General features: G+C 37.7%; 1 protein-coding gene across 3 annotated transcripts in view; it reads right to left on the bottom strand.

Moving 5' to 3' along the window:
• CSMD3 (CUB and Sushi multiple domains 3) overlaps nucleotides 1-19,066 on the bottom strand; it is a 796,263-nt gene that overhangs the window by 32,584 nt on the left and 744,613 nt on the right. For all 3 annotated transcript variants that reach the window (XM_075141259.1, XM_075141260.1, XM_075141261.1), the window contains 5 exons: nucleotides 18,788-18,964; nucleotides 10,758-10,937; nucleotides 6,751-6,924; nucleotides 1,620-1,793; nucleotides 1,287-1,360 (listed from right to left, as the gene is read on the bottom strand). In XM_075141259.1, the coding sequence (XP_074997360.1) occupies nucleotides 1,287-1,360; nucleotides 1,620-1,793; nucleotides 6,751-6,924; nucleotides 10,758-10,937; nucleotides 18,788-18,964 (779 nt within the window). The remainder of the gene's footprint in view (nucleotides 1-1,286; nucleotides 1,361-1,619; nucleotides 1,794-6,750; nucleotides 6,925-10,757; nucleotides 10,938-18,787; nucleotides 18,965-19,066) is intronic.

The following is a 19,066-nucleotide window of genomic DNA, read 5'->3' as shown; positions in this document are numbered from 1 at the left end:
TCTGGAGCTTTCAGCCCTGACACCAAACACAGATGTAGCAGGATAGTCTAGACTCTCTCTTATTTGTTTGCAGCTGCCTTAGCAGACTCCTAGCAAATTATAGGGCACATTTTTGCATATGTACATCATTCACCCATGAAAACGTCTCACTGATTTCACTGTTTTGTGTGATTCAGAAAATCAGAAATTCAGAAGCATTTTCAATTTCACAATTCTGTTTCCAACAGAAGCATATGCGAACACCATTCGCCACAATATACCCTTGTAGAAAAGGCGGCCAACAGCCTCCTGGGCTGCATCAGGCAGAGCATTGCCAGCAGGTCGAGGGAGGTGATTGTTCCCCTCTGCTCAGCACTGGTGAGACACAAGTGGGTGTTGGGTCCAGTGCTGGGCTCACAAGTGCAAGAGAGACAGGGACATACTGCATTGAGTCCAGTGATGAGCCACAAAGGTGATTAAGGGACTAGAACATCTGGCATACAAGGAGTGGCTGAAAGACCTGGGATTGTCCAGCCTGCAAAAGAAGAGGCTCAAGGGGAATCCTATCAGTGTGTATTAAAACTTACTGTGGGCAGAGAAGGTGACAGAGACAGACTTTTTTTCAGTAGTGCCCAGTGACAGGACAAGATATAGGCACAAATTGAAACATAGGAAATTCCGTTTTAAAATAAGAAAAAACATTTTCACTGTAAGCGTGATCAGCTTGGAACAAGTTGCCCAGAGAGACTGTGGAGTCTCCATCCCTGGAAATATTCAAAATCACCTGGACACAGCCCTGATCAACCTGCTCTAGCTGACCCTGCTTTGAGAAGGGGGGGTCGGACTAGAAGCTCTCCAGAGGCGCCTGCCAGCCTCCGTGACTCTGTGATTCATTTGTGGTCACGTCATTTCCAAAGGTAACAACAGAATTGCCCTCAGGAAAAAAAATATCCCCTGTTTTTTATAGTATGTCTACATTAGCAGTTTGGTACACAGAATACACACTTTTAAAGAGAAAAAGCGTACTTGAAAAACAGTAGGAAGCACTCATATGTTGGTGGGGAGATACTGAACTCCTTCAAGGTGAAACCAGAACTGGATCACCAGGGTTTCACATAGTGCGTTGCTAATAGGGACACAAGGTCAAGGTAATCCAACAGCTAGAAATAAGGAAACATAGCAACATTCCAGCAACCAGCTCTAACAATGCATGAACAGTTTCTGGACCTCTAATCAGAAGTTTCTAGACTCTGAGGTAGTATAAAAATATTTTAACATGCAAGTTAATAAAAAGTAGTATACTCTACCTGATAGCCAAATGTGTTGTTTTGTGACCCGTGCCTTGGGACTCCTGGATTGTCACAGGCTGTGCGAGTAGGTTCTTAAAAAAAATTACAATAAAATAAAGACAAAACAAATTATAGTATTTTAATCAAATACATGAATGTATCGCAAAATTAAGCTTGTTCAACAACATGCAATAAGCCAATGAGAGAAACAAAAATAAAGTGACTTGACTCTTAGAGAGTATAGAATAACACCAGGATAATTAAAAACAGTTGAAAACTCCTAGATTGACTTAGCAGGAAAAGGAATAATAAGCATTTCAAGAAATTTCAATAATATGGGTGTAACCTTACCTATACATCGAGGAGAAGAACCACTCCACGTGCCATCTGCTTGGCAAATCCTGGTGCTGGAGCCAACCAAAATAAAAGGAGGATTGCAGCTGAAAGAGACTTCTGACTGATAGATAAAGCTTTTGCCTTCTCTTTTCCCTTGAGCAGGTACTCCAGGGTCACCACAAAACTTTGCTGAGAAAAGACGTGATAGAAAGGGAATGTGTCATTTATTAAAATACACAGAAATAACACTTACCTGAACTCAGTCAAGCAGTTACTCAAAATTTTATATTTATTTTATTAAACACAGGTCAAATACAGAAACATTTAATAGGAATTCAAAGAGATACTAGATAGCTAATCTTTAGTCTGCTTCAGTCTGCAGTAGTTTTGCTAGCTGTTCAAAATGCCTACATAGTGGGCTTGGTCAGTAACTTGAAGTTGACACTCACGGTTACACAACTTATTTTATTAAGGTCCAAATACCCACAATTCACCTCTGCCCCAAACCACATCAATCTGCAAATCCTCCTATAAAGAACAATCAGAAAGTGTACCAAACCTTTATGTCAATCTCCCGTCCTCTCTTGCTTTCTGCCACTTACCCAGTGCTCAACATTTTTGTATGATTAAAGGATTTGTCAGACAGATTTTAGGAATTGTAAATTTTTACTTTCTCATCCTTCACTGAAAGATAAGATTTAGTATGTATAGAATTACAACACTTGAAAGTTAGTACAGCTAACAAAAAAAAACCCCAACGTAGTAAAGAAATTTCAGCAGCAATGTAAAAGTCAAGCACTAATAAGCTGTTATTAGGTGGCACAAATCTGACTGATACGAACATATTCTTAAATTGAGCTTTCTACTTTATACCCATCACCTAAAGATTCCTTACGTCTATAGCACAGCATAACTAAGTAAATGCACTGCTGGCAAATTTACTGGCCTTCTTCCGCAGTATAAAGTACTGATTATTGTCAGAAGCTGGATTTTGAATAATTGATTCAGAAAATGCAATCAGCTATGGTAAACCCTGTGCCATCAGACTATATTACTCCCTGACACACTATGAATTACAATATTGTAGAGTCTAATTTCATATCAAACAGAAAATGCTGTAATACACACAAAAAATTAAAACACTAACCCAAATGTGTGCAATGACATATTTCTAAAAAGGCATGTTGTACAGACCGTGGAATGTTCTGCTCCATCTTTCTCTTCTACAAACAAAATTTAAATTGCATTTCTTGAACAGCCACCTTCAAAATACATTTTTAATGTCTCTATCTTTGTCACCTATGCCTTAAGCTTTCCAAAGGACCAGCTCACATGAAATATTCCTGCACTTTACATCTTACTGCAGACACTGACTGTACGGGTAATCCATGCACACACACATTGTTGAAGAAAAAGGGCCTAATCTATAACATAGAATCTGTAACATACTATAATGTATACAATTTTGTGGCTTTACGTGGAATGGGACTGTCTGCAGAATTATAGGCCAAATTCTGAAAAGATCTATGAATTGGGGATAGTGACACACAGTGAATCTCATTGTGTGATTGACAGATCATGGTTGTAATTTATGTTTACAGTAGAAAATTCTGTGGAAGTCGTAATTTGAAAATACATGAAACACTTATAGATTTTTAACACAGAGGCTTGAAATTGTCTCCTGAACAGTTCTTTGTACCAACAAAGTAGCAACTACTCTCAAGGAAAAAAAATCCTCACATTAAAAAATGGGTTTTTTTGGTAAGTTTATTAATTTTTTATAAAACTAAGTAAACTCCACCACTTAGTTGTCAGTCAACTTTACTCAATCATTGAATAGTTACTGAATATCTGCCTTCTGTATAGGTAACCATGGAAACCAGGCATCATGGTAAAACATGGCAGTTCTCCTCTGATATTGGAACAGGGGACTAAAAAACAACTAAAACAAATTAAAGCTGCAGCAAACTGTAAGCTTTGTGAGCACTGTCACTCCCAATAGAAATATTTTCCTAAGGGCTCTGAGAACCTTTAACAGAGACAGGGCCGTGGAGCTCTGGCATTGAGGCTGTGAGGCTAGTCTTATTCTTCCAAGACATTTAATTGATTAACAGCAAGTTATATCTGTAGTTAGGAATTTTCAGGCACAGGCCTATATTTTTTTGCCATTTATAGCCAAGCTTATAAAAACAGCAGTCCTTTACTCAAATTACTATATGAATAATTAATCAGACAAATTTACTAGGTCATAGATCATAGAATCATGGAATTATAGAATCATAGAATGGTTTGCGTTGGAAGCGACCTTTAAAGATCATCTTCATGAAGGGACATCTTCAACTAGTTCAGGTTGCTTAGAGTCCCGTCCAACCTGGCCTTGAGCACTCCCAGGGATGGGGCATCCACAGCCTGTCTGGGCAACCTGTTCCAGTGCCTCACCACCCTCACCATGAAAACTTTCTTCCTTATATCTAATCTAAAACTACCCTCTTTCAGTTTAAAGCCATTCCCCCTTGTCCTATCACTACATGCCCTCATAAAAAGTCCCTCTCCAGCTTTCTTGTAGGCCCCCTTGAGGTATTGGAAAGCTGCTACAAGGTCTCCCTGAAGTCTTCTCTTCTCCAGGCTGAACAACCCCAAATCTCTCAACTTGTCTTCATAGGCGAGGTGCTCCAGCCCTCTGATCACCTCTGTGGCCCTCCTCTGCACTCGCTCCAACAAGTCCATGTCTTTCTTATGTTGGGGGCCCCAGAGCTGGATGCAGTACCCCAGGTGGGGTCTCACCAGAGCAGAGGGGTAGAATCACCTTGCTCGATCTGCTGGCCACACTTCTTTTGATGCAGCCCAGGATACGGTTGGCTTTCTGGGCTGCAAACGCACATTGCCAGGTCATGTTGAGCTTCTTATCAACCAACACCCCTAAGTCCTTCTCCTCAGGGCTGCTCTCAGATGACAAATACTCAACCAAAGACATAACCATATTCCATTCTGAATAACTATTCCATGTTATAACTATCCCTTGCATATCTTCAGCTACAGGTTCTACGGAACCAAGCTGGGGACTAAATTTCTGCTGTCAAGAACTGCTTAAAGGTTGCTCATTGAGAATTACTTTCACCAGCTCCCTCTAATTTCTGCCAGATGGCATCTAGTTTAAGCTCTTTGACAAGCACTGGCTGCTAACTGATTTCTCTTGCAAGCCAATGGGTAACCATCACACATCAACAACATTCAGTTGATGTAATCTCTGCATGAAACAGGTTCTAATTCCCAGGCAGTTGCATTCTGTGCTAACTATACCTTTTAAAAATTTAAAGTGGAGTCCCTTTTTCAGAGCATAATGCAGTATTGAGTATTCTAACCTCAAAGATGACAAACAGCTTGTGGTATCCAAAAATGAATGTAAGGACATAATATTTCAATCAAGAACAAATGATGAAAAGAAATTTTCATGGTCTTCGATGTTCGTAACATAGTGAACTTTAGAAGAGCTCCATCTAGAGAACTTAAACAAGAAATAGTGAGATTTTTTTCTTCTAGAAACAATGCCTTTCACCATGTTCCAGCTCTGGCACTTACAACTGGCTCTGGCCAGTTTCAGCAGCATTAAGCAACTATTGTTGATGATTGTCCTGGTTTTGGCTTGGATAGAGTTAAATTGTTGTCTAGTGCTGTGTTTTGGATTTAGTATGAGAAGAATGTTGATAACACACTGATGTTTTTAGTTGTTGCTAAGTAGTGGATAGTCAAGGACTTTTCAGCTTCCCATGCTCTGCCAGGTGCTCAAGAAGCTGAGAGGGAGCATAGCCAGGACAGCTAACCCAACTGGCCAATGGGGTATTCCATACCATACAATGTCATGCTCAGTATATAAATAGGGGGCGTGGTCCAGGAAGTAGCAATCGTTTTTTGGGTATTGGTCGTCGGGTGGTGAGCAACTGCATTGTGCATCACTCATTTTGTATATTCTATTATTATTATTATTATTATTATTATCCCTTCCTTTTCCATTCTATTAAACTGTCTTTATTTCAATCCATGAATCTTACTGTTTTTTCTTCCCGATTCTCTTCCCCATTCCACTGCGGGGAGGTGGGGAGTGAGAGAGTGGCTGTGTGGTGTTTGGCTGCCTGCTGGGTTAAACCACAATATCATTACAAAAAAAAAGGAAAAGAAAAGATCATCTATATGATATACTTTCACAGTAGTAGGATATAGCCAAAACAGAGAACATTTTTGAAAGGGAGAGGTGAAGAATGCAAAAAATAGTAAAAGAATAGAGAACTGCATTTTGCAACATTTAGCAAGCTACCTGGCAAGCTCAGCTACTTGGCAAGCTTGAATCAAACTTCAGAAACTGTAAAGCCACAAAGATGAAATTACCCTCTTCCAGTTAGACTCCTTGCTCAAGACCATTACAGAGTTTCAGTGGTATAGATATTCTACAAATAACTTCAGAACCTCCTTTTTCAGTGTAATCAATTGAATATCTCTCAGAAGCATCACAATCACTTCTTTAAAAAGATTTTTTAAATAATGAGTGGAATGACACCAACCTAAAGAAAAAGCCACATTTGCGATTGTAATGAAATTTGTAGCAATATAAAAATCCATCAGTGTTATAACTTTCAGTTTAACAAAATTTACTGCATAAAACATATAACTTCATTTAGTGTAGAGGGAAAAAGAGACAGTTGTCAAGGAATCACCCTAGGGCCTAGTCAACATTACTGACAGAAAAAACTCTCTGTGACATCACAGAAAGTTTAGGATGAGTAATGAGCAAATAAAAGAGACTAAAATGAAACTTCCCCTATGCTATATGTAGCTGGATCTGAAAACAAGACAGCACATCTAAATCTTGTTTTGCCTTGGATCATTTGGTACACATCGCCTGTAAATTTTTTTTTGTGTTTGTGTTTAAGGCTTCCTATATGCTCACAAAGGACTTACAGATATTCCTATGTCTTCCTCAATCTACAAATTATGTTACAATTTTGGAAAACATAGAAGGATTGTATTTGTCCCAGGTTTGAAATGAAATGAGCCACCTCTTAGCGGGGGGCGGGGGGAGGTGAAAACTTTAAAGAGGAAAAAAGCACTATAGTTGAATAAAGAAATACAGGACTATAAAGTAAATACATACGCAAGCACTGAGGTACTTCACCACTCCATGTTCCATTCCCAACGCAAGTCAAAACAGCGGGAAAAGAGAGTTCATATCCTGGAGAGCAGACATAGCTAATGCTAAATCCCCAGTCCAAGTTTGTTCCTTCCAACCTTCCATTAGAGATCTGCGGAGGAGTTGGGCAGGTAACAGCTGCAAAAATATTCAAAATAATTAGGCACAGCTGCTGTAAATATCCCTGGTGCACACAATTACTAGAAAAACCATATGTGCTAATTTCACCTTTTTTAGAGGACAATACAGTCAGGACATGCTATCTTCCTCACTGTATTCTTGCCACATTTCCTGAAATTACTACTTCTGGTTTCCTCCGTTTAGGAGACAGTGGCTGACTGATGAAGTGTCTTAAATAAAACAGGATGCTGCATCAAACCAAATAGGAAGACTACCTAAAAATCAGTATGGAGACTATGAAGTGTACAACATTTAAGAAATGTCTGGTAGTATACTACAAAATGATTTTGTTTGTCTATTTAGACAACATAGAGTAAATAATAAATAATTATAATAAATAAATAAATAATAAAATTATTTTTAGTTACCATGGTAATAGTTAAATACTTTCTTCCTGTTAATCAGCTTAGGCATTTGTTAGATATTAATGCCCAGGGATGAAATTCCAGGATGATTGTTCCAAAATATGACTTGAAAGCCTGTTTCTAAGTACCACAGTTTGGTTAGTATTTACTTCATGAATAGCTCCTCACCAAAAAGCATCTAGCTTCTAGTAAGAGGGAGAAAATTTAAGGATTTACAACCTCTTGAAATTGTCAATGTTGCTACCTCTAAGAAGGCCAACAAGAAGTATTTCAGTATATTTTCTCATTTCCAGGCCTCCCAGGAAAATATAGAAACATCTACTCAGTTGTAGGAAAAAGGACTGAAAAACACCACAGGAGGACAGTAGAAATAAACTGACATAACTGTAGTGATGAAGATAAAAGTGTTTTTCACTGGATAATGGGGTAGTAACAGACTATTGCTAACTGAGAGCTGAAGGAAAAAGGGTATACAATAAGTTAAATGAAAAAAAAACTGAATCAAAAAGAGAAAGGGGGAAATCTAGGCCAAAGTTACTAGAATGAATGAGAAAGAGAAAAGGGGTAAAAAAGAGAAAAGTTGGGAGAAACTGTGCTAGCAAAAGAGAAAGAAAGCAAATGAAACAAGTATGATTTAATTTAGTGGAGACAGGGTAAATAAGAAGAGGTGGTGACTAAAAGTAAAGCAGAGAACACACAGTTCACAAGAATGGATGAAATGAAATGCTGCACTCATAACCTCTAAATTTATGTTTAGACAGCTTTCATCTTGCAGGCTCAAAAGAATTCAGAGGCACTAGATCAGGAGTACTGCGTAGTTGAATGTGATCTGCAGAAGGTTCACCATGTACCATTTCTCCATTCTTATTGTACTCTTCAGTGAGAGAATCTCAATTGTTTACACCACAAAGATGCTCTGCAGTGTTATTCATGGCTGCTTGAGAATGCTGGATGAAAGTAGTGCTATTATCAAATAATCCTTTGCCAACCAGTAAACCAAAATCTAAATTTTAAGGCCTTATTTTTTATACTTTCTGTTTCTCTTGCTTTGGTTCATAGTTTAAAAAAAAATACCAAACAACCAACCCAGAAAAGGACATGATAGCTTTTGCCAAACTTTCATGATGCTTTAATAAAAGTAAGTCAAAATAAGTACTCCAAGCAGCAAAAGTCTGTCTGCATTCTCCAAGAGCTTCATGATTAGTCTTTTTAAAAAGATCTGTATGTTTTAACTTCTGAGCTGAATAATAAAGGAAGAAATACTGGTCAATAATTAGGAAAGGAGACAGAAGTAGTAACAAGAAAATAGGTGTAATATCAGAATTTTGGGGTGAAAACAGCAAAACAAACCAACACCCAACAACAATGCAGAATACTTCTCTAAATAATTTGGTCAGAGGTTTAACCATAAATATGTACAGCAACATTTCTCAGTTTAAGAGCTGAAAGTATATTAGAAATGCAAGTCTGCAGAAAAGACAATGCTTGAATAGTTGAATATTTAGTTGGAGATGAACATGCACCCTTTTCCAACTAGGCAAAGCCAGAGAATTATTTATATCTTCTATTTCAATGGCACAGCAACAATTACACATCCATTTTCTGCCCAGTTCATTTTCCAATTATTTTAACTAAATGGTACCAGAGGACCCTGTCACTTCCTCCTGACAATAACAACGGACTGTTATACATTTCAAATACACTACTGCATATTATATATTACTTTTAATTACACAGTCGAAGAAATGGGGGTTATTAACTTACCTAGTGCACTCACACAAACCTGTGTGGAGTAGAACGAAATTCTGAGAACACTAGCGATTCTGCATATGATTCTTATTTAGTATTTATACAAGCCATAAATATGTATGACCTAAAACCAGAAAGACTCAAAAAATCAAAGCCAAAATTGACAGTCTAACTCTTTCTTTGTATGGTTCTGTTTGAATCAAATCAGAGTTAGATTTCTTGCTCCCAGTTAGGTGTCCTGTTGTCCTTAAGAATTTGAGGCTGGGAGACTATATCACAAATACTTGCTCGGTCTTATGATCTTCTAGCGGTTCGCTTACAGCCACTCTTGGAGATAGACAGACTTGGTCAATAGGACCAGTATAGCTGTTCTTCTGTTCTTAAAATCAGTTTTGTAATTGAAGCTGAGGCTAGCTAAGAGTACAATACAAATAGAAAAAAAAAATGAATTCTTAAGAGGATCTCGAAGTCTGGCATCCTCAAGAATGTGTCGGGAAAATAACTTAATAACTTTAAAAATTGACATTATCAAAAGTGAATTAGAATTAAACTGGACTTGGTAAGATATTGGGAGATCTGTACTCAGCAAGGAAAGTAATTGCAAGTGGGGTGGAGATTTGAAATTTATTTGATCTGTTTTGATGAATGAATTCAGGGGAGGAAAATGAGAACTGCTGAGCAGGAATGTAACAATACTTACTGAAAACAAAACAGATGGAAGATGGATGAGAACAAAGTAAATACAGACTTAGCCGATTAAGTTTTAAAAGAACAGAGGTCAGACATATTTAGTGTGAATCCAGAAAGAAAACACCAAAATGGTAATGCTGCTTCTCTACAGCTGTGGTATCAGGAAGAGTGAGAAAAATCACTCTGGAGAGAAGATGTTTTAGGGTTTAGCAAGCAAGTGAGTTTCTCAGAGAAAATTGTTTTGATAATGCAGATAAGGTGGTCTTTCAGTAACTTTTTGCTGTTTAAATTTCAACAGAGAGCATTAAAAAAATCCAATAAAAGAGAAAAATCAGGAATGCAATTAGTAAAAGAGAGAAAAGGAAGATCTTGAGATTAATCCTTTCAGTTTTCACAGTAGAGAAAGTAACATGAAGTAGAAAAATGATTATTAGGAAATTTGCGAGAAGGATTTAGTCTTTTTGCTGAGTATGTCAATACAACACAGTGATGCTCAAAGGTGCACATTTAATGAAGGACAGATCAGAGAAGAATCTTTGTATCATGGATAGGGTAACCTAGAACAATTTGCCTTTGCCGAAGTTCAGTTGTATATATGCAGACCTTTCCCAAAGGTGTCTATCATGGGCTTGAGTGGTCTTTTGTAAAGACAGGGACGTATATAAGGTCATTTTTGGTAACCTTAACAAATGAACGAACAAATCTAAACCATCATTTCATATGGCTAATTCGGTTTAGCAGCAAAGAAATAAAATGTTCTACAAAGCTACAAAAAACCTGTTCAATATAGTCTGCTGGTATGAAAAATAAAAGGGAAAAGAAGCAAAGGATGAAGTCACCATTCCTGCAGCCAAAAAATCAATTCAGTGTGTTCATACTAACAGTTAAATTTTGATTTCTGTGGAAATATTTGGCTGACTTATTACAATAAACAGTGGATGTAAATGTCATAGAAGAAATAGTTGGCAATCAAAATAAATGTTGTACCTTTGCATGTTGGGATTACTCCACTCCATGTGCCATTGCTAGTACAAGTGCGAATTAAGGAGCTATTTGATTCCATTGTATAACCAGGTTGGCATATATAAGTAACGTTTTGTCCAACAACATAATCATCACCATATCTCATGCCATTGGCTGGGACTCCTGGATCTCCACAACTGATAACTGCAAGTAAATAGTTGAGGAACAGATTTTAAAACTTAAATGTGATTTATTTATATGTGAGGGGAAAAACATAGGGCAAAACTAGGAATTTATTGGGGAAAAAAGGAGAAGGAAAAAGTATCATAAATCTTATCTCCGTCAAGAGAAGATAAACATATAATCTGAATTAGCTGCCAAACACAACGTGTGGAGCTGTATAACAGTTATATTTGGAGATCGTCAATACATCTGTTCAAGAGTAGAAGTAACGCACTGTACAATTTTGATTAGTAAAATTTCAAGATTACAAAATGAAAAAAAAAAGCAAGAAATAATCTATATGTCACTACCACCCTTTGATACCCTCAAATTTTCCTATCAGTTCAGAGTTTCATTATTAAAGAAGCAGATATCTATTGTTTAGTTTACATGGGTACATCCTGAAAGGAAACACAGTCTGGAAAATTTAAGATATGTGTCTGCAAAAAGCTCCCATTTTGTAAATGCTCATATGGTTACTATGTACATAAACAGATGAGAATGTTCAGGCAACCCCCCAAACATGGGCTATGGCATTTGCCAAAATTGGGTCTATGGTACTTTAATGAGTGGCAGTGGTTGTAAAACCTCTTGTGACTTCTAGTGCCATGAGATAATTTAATCTCTTAATGAAATGAAATATTCATAAGGCGTTAATAAACAGTTATATCATTATAACCTGAGAATAACGTTAAAATAGGTAAGTTTCTCTCAGATGTGGTCAATTAGATCTATCAATTTCTGGAACAGTTTTCAGAGTAAGAAATCTTGAGAACCCTAGTGGCAATGATAAAAAGCTGTTGTTTTCAGGAAAAAAACGAACATGGGGAAAAAAATCTAGTTCATACAAAATACAGCACCCATGTGTTTTACAGTTTATCTTATAGAAAACTTGACAATCCCCCTCCAGCATTGTTATTGCTTCTGGAAAATTGTGGAGGCAGTTTCTTGGGCAGAAAGTACAACCTGGCCACTTATAACTCAATGCCAAAGCATGACTGATGTGAATGGCACCCTCTCTGTATCCTAGTTTCCAAAATGAGAAAACCCATGACTACATGTTTGTAGTGTATTCTGACCAGGTCCCTTGATCTAAATAATTGGGGAACTGAGAATCCAATGTATATAGTATGCCTGCTCTACAGTTTATCACAGTCTGAGTGAGCAGATACTAATTAAGCTGCATGTATCAAATATCAAAAAAAAAACGTCCCACACAATCACTGTCTATGCATACAGAATAGACTATAAAACATACCATAGGGTTATCTGGGATAGTCTAAAGGTAGCTAGTGCAGTGATAAAGAAGTTGGAGATCAGCCTATTTTATTTTACCCAGTAACATGGTAATATTTCTTTTTTTAAAAAACTGGAAAAGGTCATAGATTTTTCTTTGTCATTCTTCAAAAAATATAGAGCTGTGAAACTCTCTGTTTCTCTTAGTTACTTGAACTAAGAACTGTTTCTCTTAGTTACATGAGTATATTCAAATACTCTACATGTTCTACCTTTCTTTATTTGACATACTCAATTTACTATCCTTAATGTTGCAAATTCGACTAAAACCATCCTTGATATTTTTCCAGGTATACTATTGTTTTGACTGGATTACAACATAATGCTCATGCCTTTATCCTTTTTTCCGTAATCCTTGTTTCATCTCTTTAGATTTTCCGGTATGAAGAATATTTCAAATCCTTGCCTTACAAATTTAAGAACATGCAAACACTATACACCATACATGATCAAACAGCTCCACAAACTACCCATTTATTTTATATTGTTGAAAAATATTTTCGTTGTTTATTTAAATCCAACTAAAATAATGTTCTCAGCTTTTTCATTCACCTTCCCTACAATCTCCATTTCTTTCTCTTGGTCATTAATACAAACTTTTTGCTTCTTCCACTGTTACTGTTACTGTAATGGTTGTACCTTTTCCTGCTATTAAGACTTTAACATTGATCCGTAATACAGCAAGAGCCATTAGATCTCTAGATTGTTCTACCTTCTCAAAATTCCTACCTTCCTATCATTAACTTTTCAAGCCATATTTCAAAGAAAAAAAAAAACCAGACCTGATTTTCTTTCATGTGTTTTTGCCCTTCTGTACTGTGGTGGTGCATTCATACCCCCCCTTTCTTCCCTGGGCCACTTGTTGATCTGTGCCCCTGGTTGATCTCAGAAATTTCCATGAAACCTCGGCCTTGGTGTATTGAAGTCTGGCAGCTGAGCGCTCCTTGACTGTATCAGAAACTCTGCATAGCTGAGGCTGGGAACATACTCCTACTGCCTGGCCCAGGTGTCCAGCAGAACAACACCAAAACCTTGAGAATTTTTTTAGTAATTACCACCTGGGACTGTGGCCAGGATGGAAATTTATGGATGACTAAAGCCAACCATCTTGCGAACCTATAAACGGTGGTCCTACGTGAGGCCCTTTGAGCTCTCCTGGACCGCAGCGGCTACACCCAGCATCTCCCTCTGAGTGGGACGCCTCTCAGAGCTTGTGATCTTTCAGGCCTGCGATATTTGGAGGACCGCTGGGTCCTGGGTGAGTCCCTTTCGAAGCTCAACTCTTCGCCCGTTGAGAAGGAATGCCTAGACGTTCGACGTGAATATTTCTTCACTGAAATCGAGGGGAATTTTTAACAGGTACACCTTCTGTATATTTTTATATATATATGTTTCTCTGTGTGTGTGAACTAATAGTAAGCATAATCTGTAATTAAGTTGTGATTGTAGCAGACTTACTAACTTACTTTGCAAATATTGAATTAGTTAAGGATTAAGCATTACTAAAGTTTGTTAATCATTAGTTGATAATTAGTTGCTAAATTGTGAATGAAACCTAAACTGTCCCTGAAATACAAACCCTTAGATGATTTTCCTTTATATGTTTCACCCATGTAATAAGTAATAGAGTGAACCTTGCCATCGAATTCTATTAGGTCGCACCTTTATAAATCTCTATTAAAATCACTTTCTGCTAATATCTTTGATGGTGATTCTTTAAGCGGTCTCTAAACCACTCATTCGCGACATGTACTTATCAGTCTTTATCATACTATAGGAAAAAAAGTTGCATGAAAGAAAAGACTTAAGGGGAAAAAAGAGTCATTCTTGATATTACTGTGTTGTAACATTAGAACTGTTCATAGAGGCCGGTTAGGAGTCGTAAGGAAAAGATCCTTTTGCTCTTTTGTCTTATTCTGCAGCATTTGACTTTCAAAGAAAGCAAAAGCAGATGTAAGGAAGTGACCTAGATTTTACCAAGATACTGTGTTTTGTCATAAACATAGGAAAAAAGCTTTAACGAAAAGAAACACGTAGTAGCTACTTAGCAGGCTCAGTGGCATTTTCTGAAGTTCACAGATTCGGAGAATCACAGAATAGTGAGATTAGAAGGGACCTCTGGAGGTCATGTCCAACTCCCCTGCTCAAGCAGTCCATCCAATGGATGGACAGTGGTCACTGTGGTAGGCAAAAACCAGCTTAAATTGTTGTAGCGATCCTGACCAGAAGACCATTGTACATTGAGGAGTCAGTGATCCGCAATACAATTAATCTGAGGAGGCCCAGGCCGGTGCTGCACTGTAATGCACATCCAGGCTGGCCTTCAGACCTGTGCTGTGCGGCACAGATCCCTTGGCCAGGGTGCAACCTCAGCCATCTCATTGCAGCAGAGGAGCTGCAGACACCTCCCACTCAGTATCAGTGATTACACCAGCTGCATGTCCTTGCTTTTTATCTAACAGTGCAGCAAGAAGTTCTCATGAGAACATTGTTTCTGTTTGACTGTAGAAATGATAGAGTTGTTTCCTTGTAAGAAAATCCTATAATAGCTTGAACAATGAAAGGGAAGAATCTTTGCTATGGACAAGGTCTGCATAGCATGCTGCACATGGGTCAGCCTTGTTCAATGCTACACTGCCCAGAGCTCCCAGCATTTAAAGGGGCATAAGATTATCTATGTCATTCTCTTCTTATAGTGTTAGCTCTAAAAAATAGCATTTTCAATGATACGCAAGAAGCAGCCCATTACTTGGTAGCTGTAGTAAGTATGGGCTGGCTGTAAATTTTGATAACACCTGTACTAAACAAAAGTGGCATAACCTGAATCTTCCTATTAATAGAGACATAAGACAGAACGACCAATTAGGACACTGATACGTGTAATGTGTCTGCTTAGAGTGATGTTGGGGGCCCAGAATGAAGGTGAAGATCCTGTCTGGAGAAAAGATCCTGGAATTGGGGAAGATCCTAGAAAAGGAGGAGATGTGTGGAGACAAATGTCAGGAGATGACCCTGACTGATAACACCTGAGTTTCATACAAGCACTGGCACAGCATGAACCAATGGGACTTTGAACCCATCCTTCCCAGGACAGCAAAGAACTCCCCAAATGTAACCCTGAGGGGGAGCGAGGAAGTGTGAGATAATCAGGCAGGTAAAAGCTCTAAACTGCATGGTTCTTAAATGGACACCAACATCCAGATCCACTGTGGGTTGCTGTTTACTTTGTGTCATCTGTGACAGCCACTTGGGACAGTGCTTCCCTAAGCTGTTCTGGAAACCTGCAATGGTTCCATGAGGTTCCATGACTTGAACAAGCAATAAGCAAATTTTGGGAAATCTTGTCATAGTAAAAAATGGAGAGCATGTGTACTGGTTTTGGCTGGGGTAGAGTTAATTTTCTTCATAGTGGGTCATATGGTGTTGTGGATTTGTGATGAAAACAGTGTTGATAACATAGGGATGTTTCAGCTATTGCTGAACAGTGCTTGCACAGCATCAAGGCCTCTGTTTCTCATACTTTCCTGCCAGCGAGTAGGCTGGGGGTGCACAAGAAGTTGGGAGGGGACACAGCTGGGACAGCTGACCTCAGCTGACCAAAGGGATATTCCATACCATATGGCATCGTGCTCAGGATTAAAAGCTGCAGAAGGGGGGGGCATTTGGAGTTACGGTGGTTGTCTTCCCAAGAAACCACTACGTGTAATGGAGCCCTGCTTTACTGGAGACAGCTGAACACCTGCCTGCCGATGGGAAGTAGTGAATGAATCCCTTACTTGCTTTGCTTGCGTACGCCTTCACCTATTAGATTCTTTAACTCAACTCACAAGTTTTTGCACTTTTACCCTTCCAATTCTCTCCCCCATCCCACTGGGGAGGAGTGAGTGAGTGAGCAGCTTGAATCAAAAGATATCAGATCCCTTAAGATGCCAGTATGTTACACTGGCTGGATAATGTATCCCTCTTTCATCTAAGCAATAACAGCAGCCTTCCTCTACTGCTGCTACCACCCCCTATCAATGAAGCAGTTCTGTGTATTGGCTGTAGCATCAAACAGGAGAAGAGAAAAGATGCCTGCCTGTATGATGACTCTCATTCCATATTGTTGCGCTGCGTGCCTTATCTATGCGGCCCTTTTTTTGTTCTTTACCAGCTAAAGCAAAATTGCATATGTTGAATGTGTTTAGATAATTTTTCTGGGCAGGGCCAGGTTAACTGGGCCCTTGGAGAAACTGTTATTTTTAGGGAACCAGTGAAATAACAGTTAATGGATATTCTCATGGAGCTATATAAACGGATCTCAGATGTAGTTATATCTGTAATATGTAAGTCAAAAAGGCTCCTCCTGGACTGGCTTTCACCTCTATAATCTCTCTGAAATATAAGCTATGTGTAGTGCTTAGGTGCCTACTAGGTTTAAACCACAACAGCATGGTAAGGACACTTAGGAAAAAAATTAAATAAAACCTGACCTGTTAACAAAGTCTGTTGGCAATGCCAATTCTACTGCTTTGGATACACTTTGAAATCATTATGAGAAAATTGTTCCCTTACAATAATCTTTGTCAGGCATATTTTATAGACATGGAGATAAAACTGGCAGGAGAAAGAGAGGGGATTTTTAACTCATGATCTGTTAACCAGCTATTTAGCTAATATTGTCCATTAACTCTTGTTAATTATCTGTTAGTGATTTAAAATTGATATATTGTCATAAAAGAGAATGTAGAAAGTTAAGTATGATGAAGTTTAATATATTTTTTATTTTATATTTAGATGTGCTAGGGCACTGCAGAATTAATTGTCTGTAGAAAGGGACACAGATTGGACACAGCTCTGAGAAACCTGCTCTAGCTGATCCTGCCACGAGCAGAGGGGTTGGACTAGACAATCTCCAGAGGTGACTGCCGACCTTAGCCATTCTGCGGTGCTGTAAAATGCCTCTCCACTTCTGGATATTTTAGAGCTGATGCTAGTACCTGTATCAGCTTAGATACAAGTTGTAGCACCTAGTAGCACTTCTGCCCCCCTTTAGGAATTAGTTAATAGTCAGCAATGATCAAAAAGGCAGAAATTAGTCAGGCTGAGATTCTCAGAGTTCATACCTTTTTTGGTAAGATTTTCATTCAATCATTCTTTTCATAATCTGACCACTGCAGGGTATACACATCAAACTAAAAACCCCTAAATAACATTATCACTGGAATAAACATATAAGGGGATATACATTTTAGATATGTAATCATAACAAAGAGAGAACTGTATATTAGGAATGTCAATAGATTTATTGTATAACAAAGTTAAAATATTTATTAATTAAATCAAGAATATTTTTTCTATTACATATAATCTTCACAATGCCTCTCTTTGTTTTATTAGGATGCTTTCTCTGTTAAGACATTTATCTAGGTTTTAAGCAAAAATCCCAAGTTTCTGCCTGTGTTTTTTGAAAAGACTGTTCTAGCATGTACTTCAGCTGAATATCATTCTAAAATACAAGAAAAAAATACAGATACAGTTACCATCACAAAACACCTTTATCCTTGGTACAATTAATCTGGTTCTCATTATAACTTGGAAAATAATAAATAAACAAAAACATTGGGCTCTCTCACAGGTTTGCTGACTGCAAAAGCAGCTGTTCACATGCTTACCATTAAAGATGGATTTAAAACCAACACAGGAAGGAGAAGTTTTCTTTATCATCTTACTTTTGGCCTCTATTTGGGTTGCTATAAGTATGTAAAGTAGCCAACTCTATAAAAACTAGAGTATTAGTTCAAAATTTATGCAACAGTTTGCTATACCTCTGATGAGGATATGTTTCCTCAAAATGATAGGCAGTCTCATGTGTCACATAAATATAAAATTTTCATAATTGTTATTAAAAGATGAACTAGGACATGTAATAAAGCAGGAACAGATGGGCTTGAAAATAAACTGTTGCAAAATGCTTATCGTGAATGTGAGAGAAGCTGAATTAGCTTATGTTAGCCGAGTAACCAAAGCAAGTATAAGGTTAATGAAGAGGCCAAACAGAAGATGTTATGTGAGAGTGGGACAACAGTTTTGATTTCAGAGTCACTACAAAAAGAATTCTCAAACGTTCATTTCAAGGTTTTTATTTTCTACCCTCTGGAGGACCAGAATATTATAGTGCTAAGTTTTCATAATGAAGAAAAGCAATTGAAAGAATAATGCCTGAATACGACATATCACAAAACATAAACAAGATTAAAAACATATGCTAGGAAAGAATTAAAGTAGGTAGATCATGTAACCACACATGGTTACATCATTTAAACTGTAACAGCAGTCTATATATTTTACTATACTGTGTCTGTCTTTAAAAAAACATATTTTTCATCTTCTCATAGCACTATATTTTTTAAAAGTATTTCATGTACAAAATTATGTATGAATTAGTGCAAGAAAAAGCTGAAGACTTAACTTATTTGCATCCAACTTCTATATTTTACTTTATTGTCTTTCAGAGAAGAGAAAAACAAAGGCTATTCATTAGAGATGTGTCTTACTTGTGCAGTTTGGTAAGGATCCAGACCACGTTCCATTGGCAGTGCATTGTCTTACAGATGATCCAGAAAGTATGTATCCTTCCATGCAGGAATAAATTACTGAATTAGAGAATGTTGTTCCATCAATACGAAATACTTTTCCATTAGCGGTTGTTCCTGGATTACCACACTGCACAGCTATAAAGCAAAATGTTAAATATTTTTAAAATGTAGTAAAGATGATTTTTGAAATAGTAATGTCTAAGGACAGTCCTGCTGCCAGCAGTGTTATGTGGTAGA

Source organism: Calonectris borealis, chromosome 2 (genome assembly GCF_964195595.1).
Source record: "Calonectris borealis chromosome 2, bCalBor7.hap1.2, whole genome shotgun sequence".
Classification (NCBI taxonomy): domain Eukaryota; kingdom Metazoa; phylum Chordata; class Aves; order Procellariiformes; family Procellariidae; genus Calonectris; species Calonectris borealis.
Note: the sequence above shows the minus strand (reverse complement) of the source record. Positions and strands in the feature narration are given on the sequence as shown.